A 27,355-nucleotide genomic window follows, 5' to 3' on the forward strand; every position below is an offset into this window, starting at 1 on the left:
CTCTTGCCACTTCCATTCGACATTGTACAGGAAGTCCTAGCTAATGCAATTAGATAAGAAAGGAAAGCAAAGGTATTCGGACTGGGAAAAAAGGCACAAAACTGTCTTTGTTCACAGATGGCATGACTGTCTATGTAAAAAATACCAAAGAATGAACAACAACAACAACAACAACCCTCCTGGAACTAATAAGTTATCATAGAAAGGTTGCAGGGTATAAGGATAATATACAAAAGTCAATTACTTTCCCATATACCTTCAATGAACAATTGGAATTTGAAATTAAAAACACACACCATTTACATTAGTATACAAAAGAGAAATATAAACCTAAAAAATGAATACAAAATCCATATAAGAAAAACTGTGAAACTGATGAGAAAAATAAAAATATAAGTTAATGGAAAAACATTCCATCTACATGGATAGGAAGACTCAATACTGTCAATATTCCATATTGTCAGTTCTTCCCAACTTGCTGTACAGATTCAATGCAATTCTAATCAATGTCCCAGTTTCATGGTCGATATTGATAAGCTGATTCTAATGTGTATATATATGCAAAAGACCCACAGTAGCCAACACAATACTGAAGAAGGACTGGCACTACCCAACTTAAAGACTTACTATGAAGATGCAGTAATTAAGGCCATGTAGTACTGGTGAAAGGATATAGATCAATGCAACAGAATAGAGAGCTGAGAAATAGATCCATACAAGTATCGTCCACTGATCTTTGACAAAGGAGTAAAGGCACTTCAATGGAGTAAAAATAGGCTTTTCAACAATTGATGCTACGACAACTGGGTATCCACATGCAAAAAGTGAATCTAGACGTTTACCTTATACTTTTCACAAAAATTAACTCAAAATGGATCAGAGACCTACATGTAAAATGCAAAAACCATGACATTTCTAGATCATAATGTAGGAGAAAACCTATGGCACGGCAGTAAGATTTTTAGATACAAACCAAAAGCATGTTTCATGAAAGAAAAAATTCATAAGTTACACTTCAAATTAAAACCTGCTCTGCAAAAGATACTGTTAAAAGAATGGAAAGAAAAGCCACAGACTGGGAGAAAGTACTTGCAAAATGTATATCTGATAAAGGACTTGCATCCAAAATATACTAAGAACTCTTAAAACTCAACAATTAGAAAACAAACAACCTGATTAAAAAGTGGGCAAAAGGTCTGAATAGACACCTCACCAAGAAGATAAACAGATGGCAAATAAGCATATGAAAAGATACTCATCATATTTCATTAGGAAAATGCAAATTCAAACACCTAGATGCTGCTCCACACCCATTAGCATGGCCAAAATGTGCCACAGTGACAACATCAAATGCTGGCAAGGATGTGGAACAAGGGAACTCTCCTTTCGCAGGTGGGAACCCAAAATGGTGCAGCCGCTTTGGAAGACCATTTGGCAGTTTCTTATAAAGCAAAACACTATTACCATACAATCCACCAATCACACTCCTGGGTATTTACCCAAATGAACTAAAACTTATGTCCATACAAAAGCCTGTACACCAATGTTTTTAGTAGCTTTATATTATGATTGTCCAAATTGGAAGCAACCAAAATATCCTTCAATTGGGAGGTGGAGGCAGGCATTTCTAGTTGGAAAGTAAGCATGACTTTCTTGAACCTAATAAATAAATTAAAATGTTGCTGAATGATAAACCTCACTGTATTTCTCAAGGTAGACAGATTCTTATATATTTTCAGATGCTGTATATATTTTCATATGATGTAAATTTTATTAAGATAGTCAAAACATAGCTATCAAACACATTTTTAAGTGAATGCAAAAGATTTGAAAGTTGGTAAGAAACTGGGTCTTAAAAGTTCTCATTACAAGAAAAAATATATTTGTAGCTATGTGTAATCCTGGATGTTAACTAGACTGTGATCATTTCACAGTCTATGCAAATATCAAATCATCATCCTGTATATCCAAAGCTAATATAATGTTATATGTCAATTACATATCAATAAAAAATAAACAAAAATGAATGCAAATGCATTGTTTTTAGTTTTTAAAATGAATTTAATATTTGAGATTAAACTTTCATATTTGTTATGTAATTTTAATGTATTAGACTGGCCTTTCCAAGGGAGAAGATAGCTTTCAGATTTAGTTATAAACACAGTACAATAATTTTTGAGCTTAAGATTCATGAGTAGGTTCACATTTATAAGTAACACTGCATAATGTCATGTACTTAAAAGATACATATTCTTCATATAGCTTTAAAAATGCACAATAAGATAAACAAATGAGTCCTTACATGTTTGCCCTGAAGGTTATCTTTATATGTTCATTCTGACATAATGATTCTGTGAACAATACAGTAACAGATGCCATAAGTATGTGTTTATCTGTACTGCACAATTCCATGAAACTGAAAGACAGCATCCTGGTCATACATAAGATCAGATAATGGCTAGAGTCTAACTTTCAAGCATTAGAATACTGACTTTAAAGCCACTATATGGGTTAAAAATAAAAGAAAAAACACTTGAAATTACTTCAACAAAAATAAACATTATTTCAAGTATTTTAATCTCTATCTTAAAACAAAGACATTAGGTTATGTGTAATAAATATCTCCTTCTAATTCTTTAATTGAATTAATGTACTTTAACAACAAAATTTCCTTTTAATCAAGAAGGACAAGTCAGCAACCCTATATATGATTAGTAAGAAAGGAAGGTTAGCGCCAAAAAACTGAGGCTTACCGCAAATGTAAAAAAAAACCCAGACTAAATATTCCTTGAATTTTTTTAGAGTAATCCACATTTCTTTTTCAATGTGGAAACTCACTGAACTTTCCATTTCTAACTATGCAACACAAGAAAGGCTTAACCATACACATTCATTTCAGTGGGAAGTGGTAAACACGAGAAATCTGAAAAATATTATTTTCTCCCCAGTTCAATTAATTCCTATTCTGTAGCCATAAAGATACTGAAATTGAAATAAGGACCTAAAACACTACGTGTTTATTAATATAAAACTTAAAATAGATCATTCAATCTTAAAATCATATTATACCTTTAGAAAGTGATAATTCTGCATTGTTTCCCTAGTGGCATGAGTCACACCCACTCTTTTCATGGCATCCCTTTCATAAATAAGATTCACTTAAAACAGTGTCCAATTTCAGAGACAAACTCATGATATGACTAAATTGTTTTTCCTATAAAGCTCTAATCAACCTTAATTTAAAACGCATAATTAAATCTCCACCAGATTGTTTTACTAGTATGCTGTACTTTTCACAAACCAAAATGCCATGAATCGAGTATAATTATTCTGCCTTCTCCTTTTCTCATCCTGATATCCCACAGATCCTAGAGAATTTTTTCTTCGCAGTCACACAGCAATCTTCATTACAAGATTTCAAGACCCCTTTTAGTCCTCAAGTTCTTGCATGACCCAGGGGGTTCATGTGAAAACACGAGAACTCCCTAAATTTGGGACAAGCCCTTACCTTCCTCATGAAGTTTATGAAAGTAGGGTAGAAAACTCTACAATAATAGCTACATTAAATTCAGTACCTTTTTTAACAAAGTTTATCCTGAGTGAGATTACATAGATGTGGAATCTAATTAAAAGACAGAAGAGACATGTATACGAGGCTCTATGAAAACTGTTATTTACACATGTGGAGTGGGTGAAGAATATCAAACTAGATTTTTAAAAAATAAAGTGATGATCAAAGATAAAAATGTTTAGAGTTGGGATGTACATCAGAAGTGAGTATTTGCAGTGAGATGGAACACAGTTTAGGGACACAGATTTAACTGCTTACTCTGGAATAAACCGAGTTGGCATGCATTTAAGAGAAAAGGTAGGACACAAAATGTAAGGATTTTTTTTGGGGGGATCGCCTGCTAACACTTACAGAATAAACCTATAGTCAAAATTTAAATTAGCATCTATTAACTAAAACCTTATTTTTTTTTTCATGAATAGGATAACCACCCAGAATTAACCTTCTGATCAAATTATCATAAAAGCGAGTCTTTCCATATAAGACCATTTCCCCTGACTGGTAGCAACAGGGTGGGCATTGGCTCCAGGAATAAAAGGCAAAGGAAGAACGCTCTCTGACTCTTGGCGGGTAAGAGCTCACTCATAATCCATGAAAGGAGAGATTACATTAAAAAATGTTAAGGCGAGCATGAGGAAGTATCAAAACCATAGCAGGAAAACTTCCACGGACGGAGAGGGCCCGTCAAGGCTGCCCAGAAAATGCCTCACTTCGACACACTGTTATCCATTCCACAGCCTGCATGAGTGGGAATGGGTTGGCCAGGGAATCAGTTTCCCATCACCAACCCTTTGATGCTATTTGATTTCTTGAAAAACATTAAATATTTAATGATGATAAACATTAAACTCAAGGTGATGACATTTATTTTCATTTTCAATGTCAGCAAATTATTTATAATCATAGTTAAGAATTATAACTACTTATCATCATGCATGTAAGAAGCTATATAAATCTTGAAAACTGTGTATTTATAATTAAATAAAATCTCCTTTTCATGTGCTTTTGAAGTTCACATACTTTTATTTGTTTACATATTTTAGTATAAAGCCAATGCCACGCTCATGCTGCTTGATTTATCTGTAGGCTTGCCCAAATTTGCCAAAACCCTGCAACCACTGCATGACTATATGACTGTGGAAAAATGCATTTAAACCACCAGAAATACAGCCTGTAGAGCCAACAAAACGAGCATAATTACCTGCTGCGGGATCTGTAACTGCCTGGCTGGTGATGCCAGATGGTGGTTCTTGAAGCTGGTAGGTGGCATTTGTCGACGGCGTGCTGGGGCTGGTGTTGCTGCTCGTCATATAATGCGCTGGATACGGCGAGCTGTTATAATACTGTGCGTACTGGCCCTGGCCGAAACCGGGGTAAGATGGATAGTCCTGGCAAATCAAACCATGCAAAAATCATCTGTCAAAAAATATGGCTGCTTATTTCTTATATTGCAAATAAAGCTGTGTTTCTGAATTTACATAGGAACACACAAAACACCATTGACTGAAGTGCTCAGACTTACAAATGAATTTTATGTAAGACCAGAACACTCTTCCCATGTCTTCTATGTGCCATGATGCATTACTAGGTAAAATGAAACCAACCCCCAAACCAACCCCTAAACCAAACAACTCACCATCTAAGACTATTAAACAAATATTCAAAGAAGAAAAAAAAAACTATTAAAAGGCTTAGAAAAGCTCTCACTTATAGTGTCTAATAAACAGATCTTTTTTCATATAAGAAAATCATCGGTGCATTTTAAAAATTTCAGAAGTTAAATTGGCTTTTAAAATTACCTGCTGTGAACTGTTAAATCCAGAGGAATTTGTGAGTGAATTATTTCCTGTATATAATCCTGATGATGTTGTAAAACTGCTACCTAAAACAAAATGAAAAGAAATAGGCTAAGCTTCCTAGAATCATGTGCCTATAGGAAATTATTACTTAGACAAAGCAGAATTGGAGTTCACTGCAAATGTATTTGGTTTCTCTTCAGAACCAGAACCTATTGACATGGCTAAAATTGCAGTTTCTTAAAATGGTTGACAATTTTAGTTTTACCAGATTACAAAGAATTAAAAAGTAAGGAGGTTTAAATTTGTGATGAATGAATAACCCATGTAAACTATTGATGAAATTATACATTTGTGCCAAACTATTAGACACTGAGCTTTCCATTTCAATTAGCAAAACACAACAGAATTTTTCCCATCTTCACATTAAGTATGCTTAGTAAAATGACAGGACAAGATTAGATGATCTTAGAGTTCCTGCAAGCTCAAAAACTAAGTTGTTACTTCCAATAACTTAAAGTGCTTATACTTATCCTAAAGGCCCACTGAAAAAGTTGACTATTTCATTTCACAGAAGAATGAAAGGTAGCACTTGAAGTATTTGATAAAACAGAGGTCAGAAAGGAATATGATCAATGCTTTATTATTACACTAGAGGCCCAGTGCACGAAAGTCGTGCACTCGGAGGGTCCCTCAGCCTGGCCTGCACCCTCTCGCAATCCGGGAGCCCTTGGGGGATGTCCAACTGCCATGGAGGCAGGAGAGGCTCCCGCCACCACTGCTGTGCTTGCCAGCTGTGAGCCCGGCTTCTGGCTGAGCGGTGCTCCCCCGTAGGAGTGCATTGACTACCATGGGGCCACTACTGTGCTGAGTATCTGACCCCTGGTGGTCAGTGCACGTCATAGCAACGAGTCATTCCGCCGTCGGGCCAAAACTGGCTGACATCCCCCGAAGGGTCCCAGATTGCGAGAGGGTGCCGGCCAGGCCAAGGGACCCCAATGGTGCATGATCAGAGCCAGGGAGGGACATGGGAGGTTGGCCAGCAGGGGAGGAACCGGAGGAGGGCTCCAGGGCATGTCCAGCCCATCTCACTCAGTCCTGATGGGCCAGACCCCAGCAGCAAGCTAACCTACCAGTCAACTGTCTGCCCTCTGATGGCCAGTGCATGTCATAGTGAGCAGTTGAGCTGCCTTAGTATATCATTAGCATATTATGCTTTGATTGAACGGCCAACTGGATAACCAGGCACTTAGCATATTAGGCTTTTATTATATAGGATGTGCTAGGTAACATTCTATGCGTTGAATGTCTACGCATGTTCAACAATAAACAGTAAGCGCTGTGCAGGATATAAACCCAAGAGCCAATCTTAGTTCTGTCCCCACTTTACTTCCTGTCCTCCTGTTAAATTATGCAAAGCAACAATATACTAATTTCAAGATCATATTGACAAAGATTTTGGAAATGACAAGATCAGGGATTAGCAGTTTTATAAAAGAGGGTATTTATACACTGCAAAATGGGAATTTAAATAGGCAAACGCATTCTATTGAGCTATTTGGTCAATGATTAAGAAATGTTGGCCCTTGGTCAGTGTGGTTCAGTTGGTTGAGCATTGTTTTGTGCACCGAAAGATCTCTGGTTCGATTCCTGGTCAGGGCACATGCCCAAGTTGTGGGTTCAGTCCCCAGTCTGGAAGCATACAGGAGGCAACTGATCAATGTCTCTCTCTCCCCACCCTCCCTCCTTTCTCCCCTCCCCTTCTCTCTTCCTCGCTAAAATCAATAAAAACATATATTTAAGAAAAAGAAATTTTGGCCCCAGCTGGAGTGGCTCAGTGGTTGAACATTGACCTATGAACCAGGAGGTCATGGTTCAATTCCCCGTCAGGGCACATGCCCAGGTTGCGGGCTCAATCCCCAGTGTGGGGCATGCAGGAAGCAGCCGATCAATGATTCTCTCTCATCATTGATGTTTCTCTCTCTCTCTCCCTCTCCCTTCCTCTCTGAAATCAATAAAAATATTTAAAACAAAAAGAAATTTTGTATACCATTTAACCCAGAAATTTTATTGCCAGATATTTACCCTAAGAAATAAATATGGATTTATGCAAAGAGATAGCAAAGACGTTCTTCAGTGTTATTCCTAATAATTGAACATAGAAAGTACCCCCAAGTTTGTGATAGGTGTTAACCAGAAAACAGAACACTATGAAACTATTTGAATGGTGTTATAATGGCATTCAATGACGTGGTGAAAAATTTTCATAATATTTTGCTAAAGTAAACACTAAAAACAAAAATATTTTTGGTGATCTCATTGGAAATATTTTTAAACATATAAAACATTTTTTCTTTATTTTTTAAATTAAATTTATTGGGTTGGCATTAGTTAATATGATTATACATACACTAGAGGCCCGATGCACAAAGATTCATGGAAGAATGGGCCTTCCTTCCCCTGGCTGCCAGCACCGCCTTTGCTCCGGCTGGAGCTGCCTTTCCACCTTCACATGCTGCCCAGAGGCCCAGAGCCGCTGGGGTGGTGCGGAACGCCTGCATCATCACCATGGTGATGACGCAAGCATCCCGCCCTGCCCCCAGCTGCTCGGCGCCTGCATATGCCAATTAACCCGCCATCTTTGTTGGGTTAGTTTGCATACTCACTCATGATTGGCTGGTGGGCGTCACAAAGGTACAGTCAATTTGAATCTTACTCTTTTATTAGTGTAGATTTCAGTGTACAATTCTATGATACATAATCTGTATATTGTATTGTGTGCACACCACCCAAACTTAAGTAATCTTTTGTCACCATATATTTGACCCCCGTTACCTTTTACTACCCCCTTAACTCCCTTCCCCCAGGTAAGCGTCATTGTCGTCTGTGTCTAAAAGCACAAGACATTTTTAAAACCACAGGAATCTCAGGAATGTTATCTATGGAGAGGTACAATCATTGGTCACATAATATTCATAAAGCCAATGTATATTTTTAAATTTTCTACTCAGAGCTGTGTTGCTTCTGTCAATAGAAAAACCATTTAAAAAAAATGAAATTTTTATGGCAAATGACGGTATAGGCAATAAATGTGTTGGCAGTTCAATGAGAAAGCTCAATGTGAATGAGCTATTTAGATGCCCCAGATATGATGAAGTAACCACTATATGCCAATTATTTACTTGCTACTGAACATTTAAGTGCTGGCTTAAGAGCCAGAAAACAAAGTTTCCAGTTGATCACTTATGAGCTGTGTTTGGATTTTGGACAAATCACCTAATCCCTCTAAGATATAATCTCCCTATTGGCAAAAACTCTACTTCATAGGGTTTCTTAAACAGATCAAATGAGGTAATGTTTTGGAGAGCACAGTCAATAATCTACAGTATCAACAAATGTTAGGAACTGTTATTATTTATTCCAGCAAACATTTCTAACATTCTCCACTGTATTTATGTATCTTTTCTCTCTTTTTACTTTCCCAAACTAGATAAACATTACTTAATCTCTTTGCATATCTAAAATTCTTTTCCTACTTATCAAGCATCTCTGAACTTTGAAAACTCAGTCCAAAGATTTGTTATTTTAATTAAGCAGGGAAAATAATTCCTAAGATGGTTTTAAATTTAGTTATCACACAGACTCATATTTGAGGATTTTTTTTTCATTTGTATCTTTTCAAGAATACTGTTCAAAATTCCCAGCACACACACCCAACACAGATAAGCAGAGAGCTCTCTCACTGCTAAAATGTATGCCACCACGAACATCAGGGCCTTGAGAGATAAGATCCCCTATTAATGTTCATTTTCTTGTGGCGATCTCATACTTCTTAATCGTATTAAACACTGGGCTCATGGTGATAATTACATGGGGATAAAAAGATGACTAAGTCATAGTCTTGGACCTCACAGGACTTACCAGGATAAGATCAGTTTTGTTTTGTTTTTATAAGCATTGAACCTCATGAGCGTATGACTCATCATGTATTTACATATCAGTGAACAATTAATATATTATCTATAAACAAACTTAGAATGGCTTTTTAAAATTCCTTGAGAATATTTTTTTCTGGATAGGAGTGTGACTATCACCGCTTTTTTAATAAGCTAACTATTTTATACATTTGATAGGAAAAATTACTTTGAGTTATGACTTGTACTTGCATTTAAACTCCCCATTTTTAGGTTATGACTTGATACTTTAATTTGTACTACACATTTTCTAACAATAAATACTGACCTCAAAAATCCCTATCCACCAAGAAAATGAACAAGATATAGAAAATATATTTTAAAAATGGATGTTTTCATTCCATAAGTTATTCCCTGGAACAAGGTAGAAAAGACCATGGAAGCTATATTGGCACATGCAGGCCGCCGAGATATGACCAAGTAAATCACAGCTCAGTGCTCCAAATGGCACCCCAGTGACTGCCCAGACTTCATGCTACTTCCAAGCCTGCACATTAGCTGGAATCCAACATGAGTTATACTCATTTACTGGCTGACTGGGGCTGGATTCCATTCCGTTTAGTATGCTGAGCAGGCATTTAATGGCACTCAGCAGCCCAAGAGGCAAAGTAACTTCCAAAGGATCTAACTTCAGGGAGAGGTGTTCATACTAGAGAACCAGCCTCAGGCAATACAGATTTCTCACCAGCAGAATCAGACCTGCAGGCTGCCTGCCTGCCTTCCTGTAGGATGCAGGCACAGAGAGTGGCTAATGGTTGGTCCAGGCCACCAGCAGCAGAGGGGCGGGGGGAGGAGGTTGTGACAGCCTCCTTCCTGGCTTCCTGCCCTCTTCTGGCCCCTCCAGTTCATTCTTCACAAAGGCAGTGCCATACTTTCTCTAATGCGCATATCTCATCTTCTCACTCCCCTGCTTTACAAAGTACCAGTCAGGGGTTCCCTACCGCTCTCAGGATAAAATTCCAGCTCCTTACCAGCTTCCCTATCAGGCCCTGGTCTGGCTCCAGTTTACCTCTTGGGCTTCTTTGGTTTCTTCCCAGTAACCCCAACCCCAGCCCACCCAGATACACATTCCAACACTAGTGAAGCAACACGCAGCTCTCTTAAAGCCACTCCCTCCCATCATATCCTGCTAATTTCTAATGGGCTCAGCATTTCACAATTCAGCAGGGACAAGAAACCCCTTTCCTCTGAAAAACCTCCCCTGCATTCCCGTCTTATCCCCTTGCCTCCTAAGCCTGGATTACAAAGTCAATCAATCAATCAACCAATTATTTCTATCTATCTCTGTGATATGTATTTATTATATACTAGAGGCCACATGCACGAATTCATGCATGGGTGGGGTCTGGCTGGCCTGGCCCCAATCGGGGTGGATCGAGGCTGGGCCTGTCAGGAGGAGGAGATGGCAGGAGGTTGGCTGGCCAGCCAGCCCCGATCGGGCCGAGCCGGCTGGGGGAAGGGGCTGCAGGCGATTGGCCGGTGGGCCCCACCCTCAATTGGGGTTGGAGGGATGACTGGGGACGGGGCCAGCCATGGGGAGGGGCTTTGGGTGGTGGGCTGGCTGGCCTGCCCCCGAATGGTGTGGGGGGTGCTGATCGGGGGGCCAGGGGCCTGGGGGAGGGGCTGTGGGTGGTTGGCCAGCCGGCCCTGCCCCTGATGGAGTGTGGGGCTGATATGGGGTGGGGCCGACAGGAGGTAGGCTGGCCAGCCCCGCCCCCTATTGGGGTGGGGGGTGCGATCAGGGGTGGGACGGCCAGGGGGAGGGGCTGCAAGAGGTTGGCCACCCAGCCCTGCCCCCTATTGGGGTGGGGGTGCATTCAGGGGTGAGGCAGCCAGGGGGAGGGGATGCAGGAGGTTGATCGCCCAGCCCTCCCCCCTATTGGGGTGGGCAGGTGCAATCAGGGGCGGCCAGACAGGAGGGAGGGGCTGCGGGCCTATTGTGGTGGGGAGGGGCTGGCCGGTGGGAAGGGAGGGGGCGTTTGGCCGGTAGCCTGCTCTTGATTGGGGTGGAAGAGTCCAATCAGGGGCAGGCTGGCAGGGGGGAGGGGCTTCGAGGTTGGCCGGCGGGCCCCACTCTCTGATTGGGCCCAGTGGTTTGCCACAGTGGCATCTTAGCGACTGGTCATTATGGTCACTGGTTTTTTATATGTATAGATATATTTACATGTATGTTACTAATCAGTATTTTAAGCTAATTTGTACTAAATAATGAATTAACCAGTTAATACAAATTATCTAATCCTAATTATATCTAATTAGTCTTTTCACTATCAAATAGTCTAAAACAGGGGTCCTCAAACTTTTTAAACAGGGTGCCAGTTCACTGTCCCTCAGACCGTTGGAGGGCCGGACTATAGTTTTAAAAAAAAACTATGAACAAATTCCTATGCATACTGCACATATCTTATTTTGAAGTAAAAAAAACAAAACGGCAAAAACACCCGCATGTGGCCCACAGGCCATAGTTTGAGGACGCCTGGTCTAAAAAGAGCCCTGGCTGATGTTGCTCAGTGGTTAGAGTATCAGCCCAAGCATCAAAGGGTGGCAGATTCAATTCCTGGTCAAGGGCATGCACCTGAGTTTCAGGTTCTATCCTGGGCCCTGATTGGGGAACTTGAGGGAGGCAACCAATTGATGTGTCTCTCACATCAATGTTTCTCTGTCTCTCTCCTTCTCTCCCCTTCCCTCCCTTCCTTCCAATCTCTAAAAAACAATGGAAAAAACATCCTCGGGTGAGGATTAACAACAAAAAAAATAGTCTAAAAAGAAACCCTAGAACAGTGGTTCTCAACCTTTCTAATGCCGCGACCCTTTAATACAGTTCCTCATGTTGTGGTGACCCCCAACCATAAAATTATTTTTGTTGCTACTTCATAACTGTAATTTTGCTACTGTTATGAATAATAATGTAAATATCTGTGTTTTCCGATGGTCTTAGGCTCTACAGCAGCAGTTCTGAACCTGTGGGTTGACCCACAGGTTGAGAACCGCTAGCAGGGTCGCTAAGACCATCGGAAAACACAGATATTTACATTATGATTCATTAACAGTAGCAAAATTACAGTTATGAAGTAGCAACGAAAATAATTTTATGGTTGGGGGTCACCACAACATGAGGAACTGTATTAAAGGGTCGCGGCATTAGCAAGGTTGAGAACCACTGCCCTAGAGGTTATATAAACAATTCGGTATTTATAGACAACCCATACAAACATACACAGGCTACAAAATATAATAAAACTAAAAATCTATAACATCCATTTAATGCTTACTATATGTTAGGACTGTGTTCTTCTTTTACTTGCTTTATCTCCACAACTCGATGCTATAAGAAGTATTCATATTCTAATTTTGTACATAAGGAAACAGAAGGTTAGGATAAGTTTTTTAAAAAAAAGTATTTTCCTTCTTAGAGACAAATGACTTTATATGAAAAGTCACCTCTAGGTAAAAAAAAAAAAAAAGGGGGAGAGCAGAAATATTTTATGATAAAGTGTTTTACATTTATGTAACATTATATCACGAAACTTCCCCAAAGTAGAAAATAATTCCTACTTAGAATCCATTATTTCTCAATTAAGGTGTCTGGTAGAGATGGGTTCAAGTAAAGCTCCAATAATACCCAGTATTATTCTTGGTAGAGTCTGAATTACTCTATGCTCCAAGCAGGGTGGCTGTGGGAGTACCTTCTTACCCATTAGTTAAAAGGAAAAAATCGTATTCGTCTTATCCGATTAAATAGTTTACTATTGTGAAAAGTCATAGCCATACTTCTTTTTTGGCAGGGAAGGGGGATACTAACACTGGAAAAATCTTTCTTGCTAGAACTTCTTTAAAAGACAGACTTATTTTTCACTTCATTGCCTTCTTTTAAAACAAAGAATGTTTACATTCTGAAGGCAGATTAACTATATCATATTATGGAAAACCCTTTTCAAGTTAATTCAGTTGACAGCACCTCCTGGCAGTCTTTACAGCCATAATCACTACTATAGAGGGTGTTGGAGACCGAAGGAAGCAGGTGTCATGAGTCCACTCCTTGGAGAAAATGTAAACACACACACACACATACACTCACACACACATTCATGAAGACAACACAAAGAAACATCTGTTTGCATTACCTACATAGGCACCACATGTGTTGACATGGAGCTGCTCATGAATGAAATGACAACACCTGGTTAGATTGGAAAGAAAAACACAACTGTGCACAGAAAACAACAAGTCTCCTGATCATTTGTTTAAGGAAAGAATTAACAGTTCAGGATAGGAAATGACATTCTTTAAAACTCCAAGAATATGAATGGTGGTGAATACACTAATATGAGCACATTGGGACACAGGAAATGTTATGATTCTCATTCTCCTTTTAAGGATTGGAGGAGATGAGGGGGTGGGGAGAGCTATTGTAAATGCAATGATCTGTATGTTTATGTCACTGGGTCTGGAGTTGGAGCTTGGGGTGGAGACTTGGGATGCTGGTACAGGGAGAGGAATATGCTGACCATACTATATCCTGAGGCTCCCCATGGACAGTTCACTCTATTAGTTCAGGATGGGGACTGCTGTCCTGGAAACTCATTTTATTCTTGCTTCTCTAACTTAAAGCTTCTCTCTATTAGTCCTCATTTCCCTTCCTTCAAGGCCTGATTCAATTCCCATCTTTCCAATAAGCTTTCTCCAACTATTCTTCAGTTCAGTTATAACTTATATCATGTAATTTATCTCTTCATTGGAACAATACTAAACAAGTGCTCATTCGTCTTTTTTTCATCCTGATCATGAGTTCTTAAATTTCTGTGTTATATTGATCTCACTGCCTCACACAGGGAAGGGTAAACCATATCTGCCTCAGGCCTTCGAAGGGTTTCATCTAGGCTCAAGTGCAAGACAGAACTGCTGTTTGAAAATTTCTTCTTCTTTTTTTAAGTTTAAAAATAATTTATTGGCTTATAAAATTTGGAAAGTCTGAAGCTGCATGTAGCAAGGCTGTATCTAGGAATTCAAATGATGTTATAAGGTCTCTGTCCACCTCATAATTATATCTTCTTTGGCTGGTGTTTGAAAATTACAATCTAGTGTGTTAAGTGACAGAAGAGTCCAGTGAGAAATGACTTTCATAAATAAATGGGTGTAGGAATAGGAAGAAAGTCTTTCCATAAGTGTGTGTGTGTGTGTGTGTGTGTGTGTGAGAGAGAGAGAGAGAGAGAGAGAGAAGGGCAGTTTGGAAGGGTGACTTAAAGGCCAACAGACATAGAGAAAAATTCTCTTAACTTCCTTATTTGTTCAATAAAAAGAAGAATAGGCAAAGGAAAAATAATAAAACGATAATTGAGCTTATTTCTCAGATTTTATCTAGAGGACACATACTTTACTGTTTTGTTTTGGTTTTTTTTTTAAGTAGAGGGTGTATAAAGGCTTATCTTAAAAAAACTAGATTATAATCCCTACTTTACATTTAAATTATATAAAGAAATCAAATTCAGGACTTAGAAGTATTTGCTGGAAGGATTTAAAGTATTTCTCAATCTCCAGAAATAAAATCCAGCAGAGTTTTAAGTCAAATAAAATTTTAAACTGATCAAGCATCATGGATTTTAGACAGTTCATAAAGATCACACTGATCTCAGATATGAGTACCTTGGAGCCCAGAGATGGTATAAGGAGTTCACATCCATATATTACATGGCATCCTAACAGAACATTGACCTTATGGTACAGGTACAGACTACTAACTCTGTTAGTTCAGATATTAGCATATCATGGGTATATTAGTCAACATAAGATAATAGTGTTGCTTACATGTGAAAGATTTCAAATTCAGAATGCAATAACATCCTATGTTTTAATGGTACATTTATAACACATTTATAAGCAAAGAGAATGGCGATTTCCTTGTCCAAGGACACTTGCTTAGGGAGTAAGCGTTATCTCCACTTCCAGGTCAGTGTTTTCCATTCTACTACGTCAAATCTACCTCTTAGATTTTCAGATTCCGTTACATGGAAAGGGAATTACCGATTATAAAAAGTGGCATTCACTTTTGGTTATATGAACATCACAGACACACAAAGGGTAGAGACAAGGGTATCTGAGAAATTCAGTACATAAATTTATAGTAAAACTATGATTGTAGCTCTCCTTTAGGCTACTAAATAATTTTTAAAATAAATGATATAAAGTCACCCAGGGAGAGTGTATCACAAAGATTCTGTTTTCATGTCACTGTCGGGGTCCCTACAGAGAAAGGGTGGTGGTCTCGTCAACCGTAACAAACAAGAAACAGTCTTGTTGGAAGACCCTGTGTGGGTCACCAGTTCTGCAGGCGCAAAGCAACTGTAGTTTAAAAATTAACCAACCCCTTAAAACGTTCACTAGTAAATCCCTACTACTTTTTGACAGTTAAGAAGAACCCAGTCTATGTTGATTTATAACATGATTTAAAATGCTAAGTCAAAGTGTTGTGTGTGACTTAACCTGGAGAACGTTGCCTAGCTAGAACTTAAAAAAAAACTTAAAAAAATAAGAAGGTAATGTGTAGGTCAAAGGTCTACTTCACAGGGAATAAGGACCACATTAAACACCAGAGTCCCAGCCAACAGGAAAATGCTGGGACCTGCTGGGGCCTGTCTGTGCTTCCCATGTCGTAGAGTGTTTTCCAGCACTCACTGGGCACGCAGAATGCCATCTATCCCTCGTGTATTTTCCCAGAAGCCTGCTTCTCTCCCTCCCTGGCCTCCTCGCCATGGGCTGTGTCCATCATCGGGTGCGATCTATGTGGCAGAAGAGCTCCCTGGGGAAAAGCCTCAAAGGCCAGATGGGCTATTGAAGACCAACATTTCCCCCTTCCTTATGAGAAGGATTTTAAATGGCCAAGTTTTCTTTTTCACCCCAGTTACAGTTTCTCTATTCTCAAGAGAATTGTTAACTTCGGTAGGAAAGACTGCAAAGCCTTTACGTTGATCTTTCTTGATCTATGTTTATATATTTTAAATTAAAAACTTATATAAACAATAATATTGGTATGAATCTCTGATCAATTATTGGTATAACTAACTGGATTGCAAAAGATTTCCATATAATTTTCAGCACGTGTCATTTGAAATATCAGATGATGCTAAAAGAACTGAAATGGAATATGACTTTTAAAAAAATCAACTTAAGAAAAAATAAATCCTAGAATGCAAGAAAAGACAAACTAAAATATAGGTGTGAGTGGCAAAGCAATTGTGGACATCAGAGCTAGCTGCAATAATAACTCTTGCCTACTGTCATTTTACACCAGAAAGTGCAAATCTCAAATGCTCTGTCATAGCAGATTATGAAAAAAGTATAATATACATTTTCTTAAAACCCTATTATTTTGGAGTTTGGTATTGTCCCTTTTGAAAAATACCATTTCTCTGGTGAATGAAAAACTCTAACAGTGCACTTTGCTAAGCAGTTTTGAGGTTCTAAATGACTGATAAACTGAAATAATTCATCTATCTATTTAAAAAGCTACAGAGAGACAGCCCCCAGAAAGTGAGGGTGGGGTCCCTTATTAGATTATTATTAGCTCGCTCCCTCTTCATAATGAACCCCAGAGAAGTGTGGTGCAGACTGCCATGGAGTTATGCGCTCTTCCAAGCCCCGTTAGCAAGTCTCTGCCCTTAATTTATTATCTCTCCTCACTGGTTTTGAACCCCAATCTCTTTAACAGAACGAACAACACCGTATACAAAGAGGGAGTTGAGTTAGAATTTGTGTTATTTTCTTCTCTAGGCAAGGGCAATAAAGCCTTAGGAAAATAAACAAGGCCTCTGGGTCCCCGACGTGTGCATCTGTGCAGCCCCTTCCATCCATCACGGGGAATCCTGACCCCTCCTTGGTGCAGAAGACAGGAACATCCCGCACCATCCCTGCTGCTCTGGGGCAATAAAACACTCAGATAGGCTTTCTCACCACCACCCGGTTCTGGGAGGGCACCAATCAGCTCCACTCCACCTACCAGTATGGGCACAAGGGGAGATTGACTTGAATAACCCACAATAATGAATTAATCGGGATTTTTATTATGCTAACGTCCAAATTCATTTCTCCAAACGAAGAGAACCAGAGTTCTTATGAATCTTAATTTCTGTCATTGTGTCAGAGGCCTCTCCACTTCCAACAACATTTGTAAATTTCAGACATGCAACTAGATAGCAGAGATGAAATATGAGTAGAAAAGGTCTCTGCCTGCAAATGTCTGCAATCAACAGAACTAAGTTATTAGGGAAAACTGGGCTTGCTTCAAAGCTGAAGCTTAACCTTTAACCAGTTAAGTGACTTGACTTAATTTAATTGTGTGTGGGTGTTGTGTGTGTGAATATCTTTTGCATTTCTTTACCTGACTGCTAAATAAAATTTCATTTTCTCACATGACTGAACCTCTGTGGTGGAGGGAAGTGTAAGTCTATGCTGTGGGGGTAAATGGGCGGTGATACCAGCAAGAGGTCCAGAACTTGCAGTTCTAAAAAATTATAACTAAAGCCTGATGTCAACTCAGGTGCCTCTTTACATGAAAGGAGAATAAGACTTGCTTGTGACAATCTGGACAGATATTCTGTGAAACTGGTCAATAAATCAAAGGCAGAAGCAGTTTCTCCTAAGTGGTTTTCCTGCCCTTAGTGCAAGTATGTATGGATAGAAGTGTGTGCGCGTGTGTGCGCACGCGCGCACACTCACGCACACACACACACACACACACACACAACACCACCATCACCATGTTCCCCCTCTGCTTCATTCTGTCAATGCCCTCTGATTGGCCAGCAGCATTGAAAACACTCTACACCATCTGTACAGCTGACCCCGGGGTCTCAGGCATCCTTTGTCCATCCACACTCATCCATTCTGCTAACTCATTTGCATAAGGTTTGTCAATGGTGTGTGAAGACCTCCACACACCATTCAAAAACTTCCAGAAACATGGAGGCTGACTCTGGGAGCAGGAAGATGTCAAAAACTAATAAAGATTTCTCTTCCCTGGGGTGAACTCTACAGTTGTCTATAAACAAAAACATTTTGTCTTTCTCAATTAAACTTAAGTTTCTGATCTTTCACTAAATGTACAAAAGAGATAAAGCAGAAATAGGAATTTCCAGCCATCTTGCAGCAAAGGTGAATGCCATTTCCCAGTCTCAGGTTTTACTTCATGAGCTTTTAGTACATGATGAGATTGATATCAGTAAAAAATCACTGTTATTAATAAAAAATAACAGAGTTTGGAAATTTTTATAAAAATAATCTTAGAAATTATAGAAATTTTTATATTTAAAACAACGTGTATTGAAAAGACAATTTTACCTTGATAGACTCCCACAACAGGTCACACAAAATCATTTAATAATGGTGGATCTTTTTTATCATGTGTTTAATAATTAAGAAATACATATTAAACAGAATCTAATTATTTACCCAAATTTGTCCATAAGGAATCTATAGTATATAATTATACACCATCACACTGGGCAGTTAAGTTTCAAGTTAATAGCATATTACCTGGCTTGATCTGTGGACATCATGTTATGTCCAATAATCTAAAATTGAGTGAAGTGTCATTATAGAAATACCCATATGAAATATTAACTCAGTCACAGAAAATGAGTTCTAAAATCCATCCAGAAAGGCTACTCAACAAAGGGACACACAAAACCAGAACTAAGTTTTAATGCATCAGCCAATAAGCCCAGATGCAATGAAGCCTCTGGGTAGAAAGGCAATCCTCTATTCAACGCTACAAATAAATGTCCTTCTTTCTTCTTTTTTTAAATAAAGAGTTTGGTTTTTTCCTCCAAATTAACTTTTTTTTCCTCCTTCACTGCTATTCTTCTCTCTCTTCTAACACTATGATTATACTTGATGGCTGGTTAGTCCTCTTAGAACTGTTTCTGCTGCATATGCTTGAGCACAGAAAGATAAAAATGACTCCCAAGTGTAAGCTTTCTCAAACTCTCAGGGGTGCAGGACGAGTTTTCACCCTAATCCTTCCTGGACTGACAATTCAGGAAATTACAATAGTCAAATATTACTCACAGAATGAAATGGAAAAAAAGAAAAGACACAGAGAGTACAAGTCCCATTTCTTAAAAATTAAGGTTTGATTTCATCAACATAAAATTGGCTAGCGAGCGACTGGAGAAACGTCTAAACGCGTACTTGAAAATTTCTGTAAGCTCATTTTGGGATGGTAACCACGAGGCTGCAGAGAGGTGCTTACACTAGTTTGATCTCCAGTTTCAAAACCAGAACCCAGGGACTGGGCCTTGGAAGCCCCCTCTTGAAGATGCACTAGTGGCTATCCATTTCTCTTGGACTTTGGTAGATCATTTTAGTCAACACATATCACATACTCTATTTCTAGAGCTGTGGTAATAAAAATAAAGAAAATGTAGTCCTTTTACTTTTTTAAAGTTGATTTTAGGGAGAAGGGAGAGAGAGAGAAACACTGATGTGAGAGAGAAACATCCATTGGTTGCCTCCCACAAGTGCCTAGACCGAAGATCGAACCCACAACCTGAGTATGTGTCCTTACCAGGACTCAAACTGCCACCTTTTGGTGTAAGGGACAATGCTCCAATGTCTTGCGCCACACCAGCCAGGGTGAAAACTAAGCCCTTTTAGAAAGGTTGATGGCCACAGCAAGAGCCAGAGTTTTTAGCATATGTCACAAGAAGGGCAGAAAACCTCGAGTTCACAAAGAATTCTGGAGCTTTTTGAAAAGAAGCTGGGAGATCACTCCGTCTAACCCCTTGATGTTATAAATGTGCAAATTTAGGCCTGGAGAATAGGTAAGTGAAGAGCAAAAGTAGAATCAGGTTTCTTGCCTCTAAGCACAATCCCCTTTCCACCATCACCCACTCCTTCCGTGGACCTTCAGATTCTACTTTAGTAAGTACCTCCTGGCCTACAGGGTTCACACAGGGCGGGGCGACGTCAGTGTGTATACAGACCTTGCATCTGGTAGCTGTACGGTGCCTGTCCAGGTTGAGGGGTACCGAAGCTGGTGCCATAGCTGAGAAAGCCTGTCTGTCCAGGTGACTGAGACTGTGACAATCCACCTTCAGTCTTGATGCCTGCCCACAATGCACCTAAATCAGTTAGTGATAGCTTATCTATCTGTTCATTTCCAAAAACTGGTAAATATGCAAAAACATCCCCACAACTGTTTGTCTCAAATGTTTACCGATATTATCTTAATAATCAAGTGTATATATGCTTAGTGTGAAATAACCTAAACTATAGCTTCAATTTAAAAAACTGGATTACTGCAGATTTGAATGCCTACTCACATTGTTCTTTCTTAGTGTTTTTCTGAATTCCATTTTCTATGAAATTGAACTCCAGTGATAGCACTTTTATACTTGTTTTATTGTTTTACAAGAGTTTAAGATCATCTTTCTCCTCTATAGTCAAGAAATGGTCATAACTAAACTTTAAAGTATTTCAAAAGTTGCTATGTTAAGGTCAGAATCAAAATCCTTTTTTTTTCCCCTCTAAAAGTTAATTAGATTCTTTAGCCTCAGAAGCATTTTCTTTCTTTACTTTTTTACCACAAGGATGTTTTTAGTACACACTTATTTTGAAGTCAGAGGAGGCAATTTTGGGCACAGAATAAGCCACACAAGGGAAAAACTTCCCAATATTCAGATCCTAGCAGGAAATAAACACACAAAAAGCAGGATATTAAGAACTAAATCCTGTAGAACAGCAGAGTGACTTATAAACAAACAAGTGAAGCTGCCCAGTAGTTCCCATTTTTGAACCTTGTAGTTTTAAGTATTTATTCAAATATATTTTTAAGGTTGTTAACCAACTGACTTAATTTTTTATTAACTTGTATACTTCAAAAATATCTTTAAATATTTTTAAATTTTTAATAGTTTTATAATATTATATTAATTTTAGTTATACAACCCAGTGAATAGACACTTACATAATTTATGAAGTGATCACCCCGATAAATTGAGTACCTACCTGGCATCATAAGTACTTATTACAATTCGAACAGAATTGGTTCAAGTGTAGCCTAAAGTACACCTTCCTTTTATTGTATTGTAATAGAAATAATGTACTGTGGCCTCCAAGTACTTCCTAAAGCATCAGTTTGCCATCCGAGTTTCAGGACTGGGGTCTGGCAGGATTGCTGTACAGGCTCAGCCCTGGATCCTAATTAAAGACAGTCACGAAAGTTCCCAATTGTCCTTCATTCCCACAGAGGGAGGGGAGGAAAATTTCTGCCAAGGGAATTCACATTTTTGAATAATTTTACTTTGCACTCCAGATAAATGGTATCGTTGGGATCTAGAATACACAGTAGTCTCACTGTTCATTTCCATTTTAGGGGAATTGCATCAGTAGAATGAAGTAGGTAATTTTCCTGAGGCAGTAGAAGAATCTGACTCTCGGCTGAGAGAGCCTCCTCTAATTCCTGCAGTATCACTAAGTAACCTCACAATGGCCATGACATTTAAGTCTTACCCTTAACATTTTAAAAAATGTGATTTTCTCGGTATAGGTAATCCCAACCAATGAATAGCCCATCCGTATAAATGGCCTCTGGAAAAACAATCCCTGGGGCAGGGGGTGTGATGGTTCTAGAACCTCCCGGTCTTCCCATATTGTCACAATAGGGATCGCCCCCCCCCCCTCCTCTCTCCATCGAGGCTATAATGACCTGTTTCCAGTCTCTACCTGTGCCACCTCTGCTGTTAGCCTGGAGGGATGGGAATCTGTGTTAGAAACAGGTAAGGAAAAGTAGGAAGAGGTAGAAAAGGCCCATAGCCACACGCATCACTGTAGCTTCTACCCACAAACTGGCAAATCCATCTCAATTACCAACTCCAAGCAGGTCTAGTGAAGACTAGTATGAGCTCTTCTTCCCCCCCGATCTATTGTTCTAACTATGAAAAGATTTGCCTATCTTTTCTTACAGGGTCTCAGTAAAAAGTCAGGGGGGCACAAATCCTTGGAGAAGATCTTTTAAGACCATTGGAAGCTTGACTATCAGCAGTTAAAAACCCTGAACTATGTGCTCACCCAATGGGGAGAAGGCTGCCATATTTCTTGATGCACTGACCCCAGAAAAAAATAAAATGCCTGGTCAGAAGCGCTGGGGGCATCCCTTTGCAGTCTAGGCCCAAAAAGAGAAGAGAGAAGGTGATCAGGAAACTTCTAAGGACTGAGAATCCTTCCCAGGAGATTTATAAGCATGGGAGGCCCAGGGATCAAAGCCCTTTACAAGGAGCCTTGCTCTGACCTCCTCCCCAACCCTACCTGTCATATTAAACTTCCCATCCTTACTCTACTAGTTCTGATTCTAATCTCAGAAACTCTGCTCATCTCATCCACCATGAACAACTGTTTCAGACAATAGGGACATTTGCTAATGGTTTAGAACTGGAGGAGTCCCTACACCACAGCACAGATGTTGGCAATGGGCCCTACCATGACTGAATGAATGGGAGAGAGATTGTGAGAGGCAGCCCAAGCAGTACCAGGAATGGTACCTTCCCAACAATCCTGCTGGCAGGTCTACAGAACGCTAGCATGGCCTATACTGGAGACGACACTGAAACTTCAAATCATCAGCTTACAATAAAATCTGAGAATATACACTGGGGAATCCTTAACTCACATTGCAGAACTAAAGCTCCACAATTCATAGATCCTTTTAGCAAAAGAATAGTTAAAAAGCAAATTATAGATAACTTTGATTTATGGCTAATATTATTTTGAGAAACCTTGAGTCAAAGTTATGGAAATGAAAGACAATTCTAGGAAGTCCATTGTATGGCTGTTTTTAAAGTCTAGTTTAAAAACATTTAACTAGATCACAGTCAGTGCTGATAGTTTTGAAATAAAATTATAAAGGGTAAAGTCATATATAGATAATTTAGATTTCAATTTCTAGATATTTTATAAGAAATTTATATATGGTTGCCTTGGTTTGGGGTAAAGATAGAAAATGAAAGAAATGAAGTAATTTACTTTCTAATTATTAATGAAATGCTTAAAAACATTTCTTTCAATATACTGCAGGAAAAATATTACAAAACAATAGCAGCAGAAACATAATTAGAATATTGATCACAAAATATAACCCTTTGCAATAAGCACAGAATTACTTATTCTACTAGTTCTTTCCTCCAAAATTAACATACTTTTTCTTGATAAGGTTTTATGTATTTCTTCATAAAATGCCAACAATTCATACATTTTCTATTCAAATGGGTTGCAATTTATTTAAAATTAGAATTGCAATTCAACTGAAGAAAGGGTATTTTGAAATCCTAAGATTCTGTAAAAGTAAACTTTGAGGTTTTGCCAGACTTATTTTTAAAGGACAGGCCTCGGCCCTGTAACAACTGAGCTAAATTACATGGAGATTCTGATAATCTGCAGGTGAGGAGGAACAAACGGAGGTGAGCCTGAACCGCTTCCTGATTTGCCTCTTTCAAGTGCAGCCCGCCGAGCTGTGTAGCTCACTTTTCCTAACGGCGGATAACGCTGAAATGTGATCACACTGCCACCCTGGAGTTCAGAGCGAGGGTTTGCTGAATTCCGCTTGTACTTCCCTAATCGTAGCCAGGCATCTGATAAATAGGAAATGAATCTTTACCCCAAAAGACTTCATTCACAGACGTGTTATCGCAAATATGCACCCACATACTTTGGATTCCAGAGCCAAGCGCTCAAATGGCAAATGAAGAGGGGGATATAAATAGAAGTCAATGAGACCAAGAGGGCCTACGACCCATGCCATCCATTTGCCACCTCTGACCTCAATATAAGCGGCCACCGGGACTCCCAATGTTCATTTGAAACAATCGCATTAGGAAGGGAGACACAAGAGGTGACAGCACTTTCTAAAGTGGCCCAAGGTGACAGCCTTTCCGTGCCGCTCAGGTATGCCCACCCGATAACGGTACCCCTAAACTGAAAATCGGACTTACTCACCATATGAGGAAATTCCGTATGGCTGTCCCGGCTGTGGGTAGGTGGCGTAGGCTGTGGCCTGCTGCATTCCTGTGGTGAACTGTGTTTGCCCATATGCAGCCATAGTTTGTGAGGAAGGGGTAGGGAGAATATGTGGGTATGCTCTGCTATTTGTCAGAAATGACAGAAAATGAAAGCCCATGCATTAGATGGAAACATGCAAGGAAACCGATTCACAAGCATTTCACAAATTTCAGTTAGACTATCTCTGCAAGTACAAGTTCAAATGTAAGATACAAAGTGCCGAGAGACCGCCGTCTCCACCACGTGAGGCCCCAAACAAATGTGCATAAATACATTAAAGTCTCTATGAAACGCACTTGAGTTTAAATTAAGATGTAACGTGGGCACAAGACATGACTGGAAATAAGGTAAAAGACTACTCAGAAAAAGCTACTGATGGAGAGAAAATACATCTTACTTGGAAGGATAGATCTGTGGTGGGGAGAACTGGTGAGTTGGTCTTGGGCTGAAGCTGCTGTTCCCAATTGCTGAAAAAAATAAGAAATGCACAACGATCAAAGCAAAATACAAAATATGTACCAAGCAGGGATCTAGTGTGAACTGTAGGTTGACCATAGAGACCTTTCTAACCTGTAGAAAGCAAGCCAACCTAATAGAAAGTAAAACCATATTAAGAAACCTATAGGAACTGATTAAGTGGTTTTAATTTTAAACGAACTCTTAGAACACACAGTCACAATCTTCTAAAATGCCTGCCAGCATGCCGCAATGGGTTTTTCGGGGGCAGAACTTGAAGAGCACAAGGAGTCCTGGCTACTGTGTGGAACGATGCTGAAAGGTGAGATGTGAAGTGGGACTGCAGGGCTGGGCAGGACCAGAAGGTCACCTGGCCTATTGTTTCTGCTCAACAGGAACACACACCTGGGACTGGATTACCATGAAACACGGTCTAATCTTCTCTCCAGTGAGCAGAAATAGGACAGGTCCTCATTTGCCTGCACTGATTTAGCAATATTTCTTAGTGAAAACGCATTCCTATAACTATCTTAAGTTTCTCAAGTTGCAAGCTGAGCCTGTTTTTTCTTGGCTGAGGTGGGTGTTCCTTTGCCTTCAGTTATAGGTGCTCAACTTCAGTGTCCAAGTAAAAAGCTGTGTGTGTGGTTGTTTTTTTCAAAGGGAGCATTCAAACAGAATTTTGTTTCCAAAAATCACATACATTTAGTTATAATGAACTAATGGTCTCAGAAATATACTAAATTCTTCTATCAAATGTTCTCTTATATTCATTTTGAACAAAAGAAACACAAATCCATTTTTGCTAACATCAGACCTTCAATGGTAGTTTTCAGCTTCTTTCGCTATACATAAGGGCTATTTATCTGTCTATGTACATATATATCTATATACATTTTTAATTACATATATACAGACATGTATAATATATATTATATATGTATTTTATATAATATATATAATGTAAATGTATATACAGTTTCCCTCAAACTCTTTCTAGTCTCTGCCTGGCTAAGATGTATACTCTTTGGCTCTTTGGGTAAATTATCACCAGATGTAATATGTTTCTTTTCTTCTTCACTAATAATTCCTCTCTTCAGAGGTTCTATTATGTATTCACTGTAGTCTTCATTAAAACCCTTCTCAAGGTTCCATGCACTCAAAGTTTTATATATTGTTCATGACGTCACATCAGTACATTTATGCCTCTCAAATGTAATTTTCTAGCTCGTGTTTGGGAGAACAGTGGTGGCATTGAACTAGAATCTCGAAATCTATTTATCCTTGGAAAGTCAGCAGCCCCAACCCAGTGGCAACAGAACAGATCTGGACTGGCACCCCTCCTTCTAGCTGCCAGACTTCAACCCTGTGGCTGAGATGGGGTCCACACTGAAGAAATGGCTGGCCGACCCACTGATGTCCCTCTGTCCTCAGGCACCTGTTGAGCCACTACTTTGTTCCAGGCATCGACTAGGTGCTACAGGTGCAAAGACAAGTTCTGCCTGTCACACGCAGGGAGGGGGCACACGAATAGCCTTGGGAGGGTTAGTTAAATATTGCCGCTTAGAGAAGGGAGGGATTAGTGAGAGAACACCGGGACCCAAGGACTACCACTTGCCAAGGTCACCTGTGACTACAACCTTTTCTACTCCCGTTTTCTAAGCCTGAATAGAAACCAAGGGCAAAGTAGACTTATCCCACAGAGTCCCTGCACAATCACAGTTAAAGATAAAATTTTTAAAAATAACACTATTACCAAAAGAATTACACAAATGCCATCTGATGACGGAAACCACAGAAACCCCTTTTTATTCTTTTCTAGCTCTATCCCTGTGTTTTTCAAATGTGAGCCGGGACCCATAAAAAGATCATAAACTCAACTTTATAGGTTACACCCAGCAATGTTTTGTTTCCAACAGAATAATAAAATAGAAGATATCAAAGTTATTACACAGGGTATGAGAAGTTCTATGAGGCTCTGAATGAGATTAAACACACAGTCTATGTGTGTACATATGACAAAAGAGATTTGAAAGGCTGCAGTGTGTGGTAATTAAACACATATTCTGGAATCAGAATTTAATTTTAGCTCCGATTTAAGTTCCGACTCCTCTATGTGGTCTTAGTCAAGTGACTTGAATCTCTCAGCCTTGATATGTTCTCATGTAAAATGATGGCAATAATACTACCAGTAGGAGTGTTGTGTGGACTAAATGAAATAACATGAAGTGCATAATACAGTGTTTCTGTAATATGTTTACTTTCTCAGACACCCAGATAACCACTATCTTTGTCCAAAATTTGCCATTCTTTTATATTTTTAATTACATTCAATGGGCAGCATCACCTTCTGTTCAGTAAAATGCTTAAAAGCACGATTTCCACCCCCCCCCCCATTTACATCTGGGGGTAGAAATGGAGTAACACATCCAAGTGACTAAATGAGAAAGTATTTCTGCTAGCCTGACTCTTTTCATCAAAACATACTAATACGATCTCTTGACAGCTTACAT

At 39.2% G+C, this 27,355-nt stretch overlaps 1 protein-coding gene across 1 annotated transcript in view; it reads right to left on the reverse strand.

The window, feature by feature from the left end:
* EYA1 (EYA transcriptional coactivator and phosphatase 1) overlaps positions 1-27,355 on the reverse strand; it is a 297,411-nt gene that overhangs the window by 84,541 nt on the left and 185,515 nt on the right. The window contains exons 6-10 of the mRNA XM_008150342.3: positions 24,787-24,856; positions 24,327-24,472; positions 20,321-20,443; positions 5,371-5,453; positions 4,773-4,959 (exon numbers count right to left, since the gene is read on the reverse strand). Of these exons, the coding sequence (XP_008148564.2) occupies positions 4,773-4,959; positions 5,371-5,453; positions 20,321-20,443; positions 24,327-24,472; positions 24,787-24,856 (609 nt within the window). The remainder of the gene's footprint in view (positions 1-4,772; positions 4,960-5,370; positions 5,454-20,320; positions 20,444-24,326; positions 24,473-24,786; positions 24,857-27,355) is intronic.

This window comes from Eptesicus fuscus, chromosome 19, assembly GCF_027574615.1.
Source record: "Eptesicus fuscus isolate TK198812 chromosome 19, DD_ASM_mEF_20220401, whole genome shotgun sequence".
In the NCBI taxonomy this organism is placed as follows: domain Eukaryota; kingdom Metazoa; phylum Chordata; class Mammalia; order Chiroptera; family Vespertilionidae; genus Eptesicus; species Eptesicus fuscus.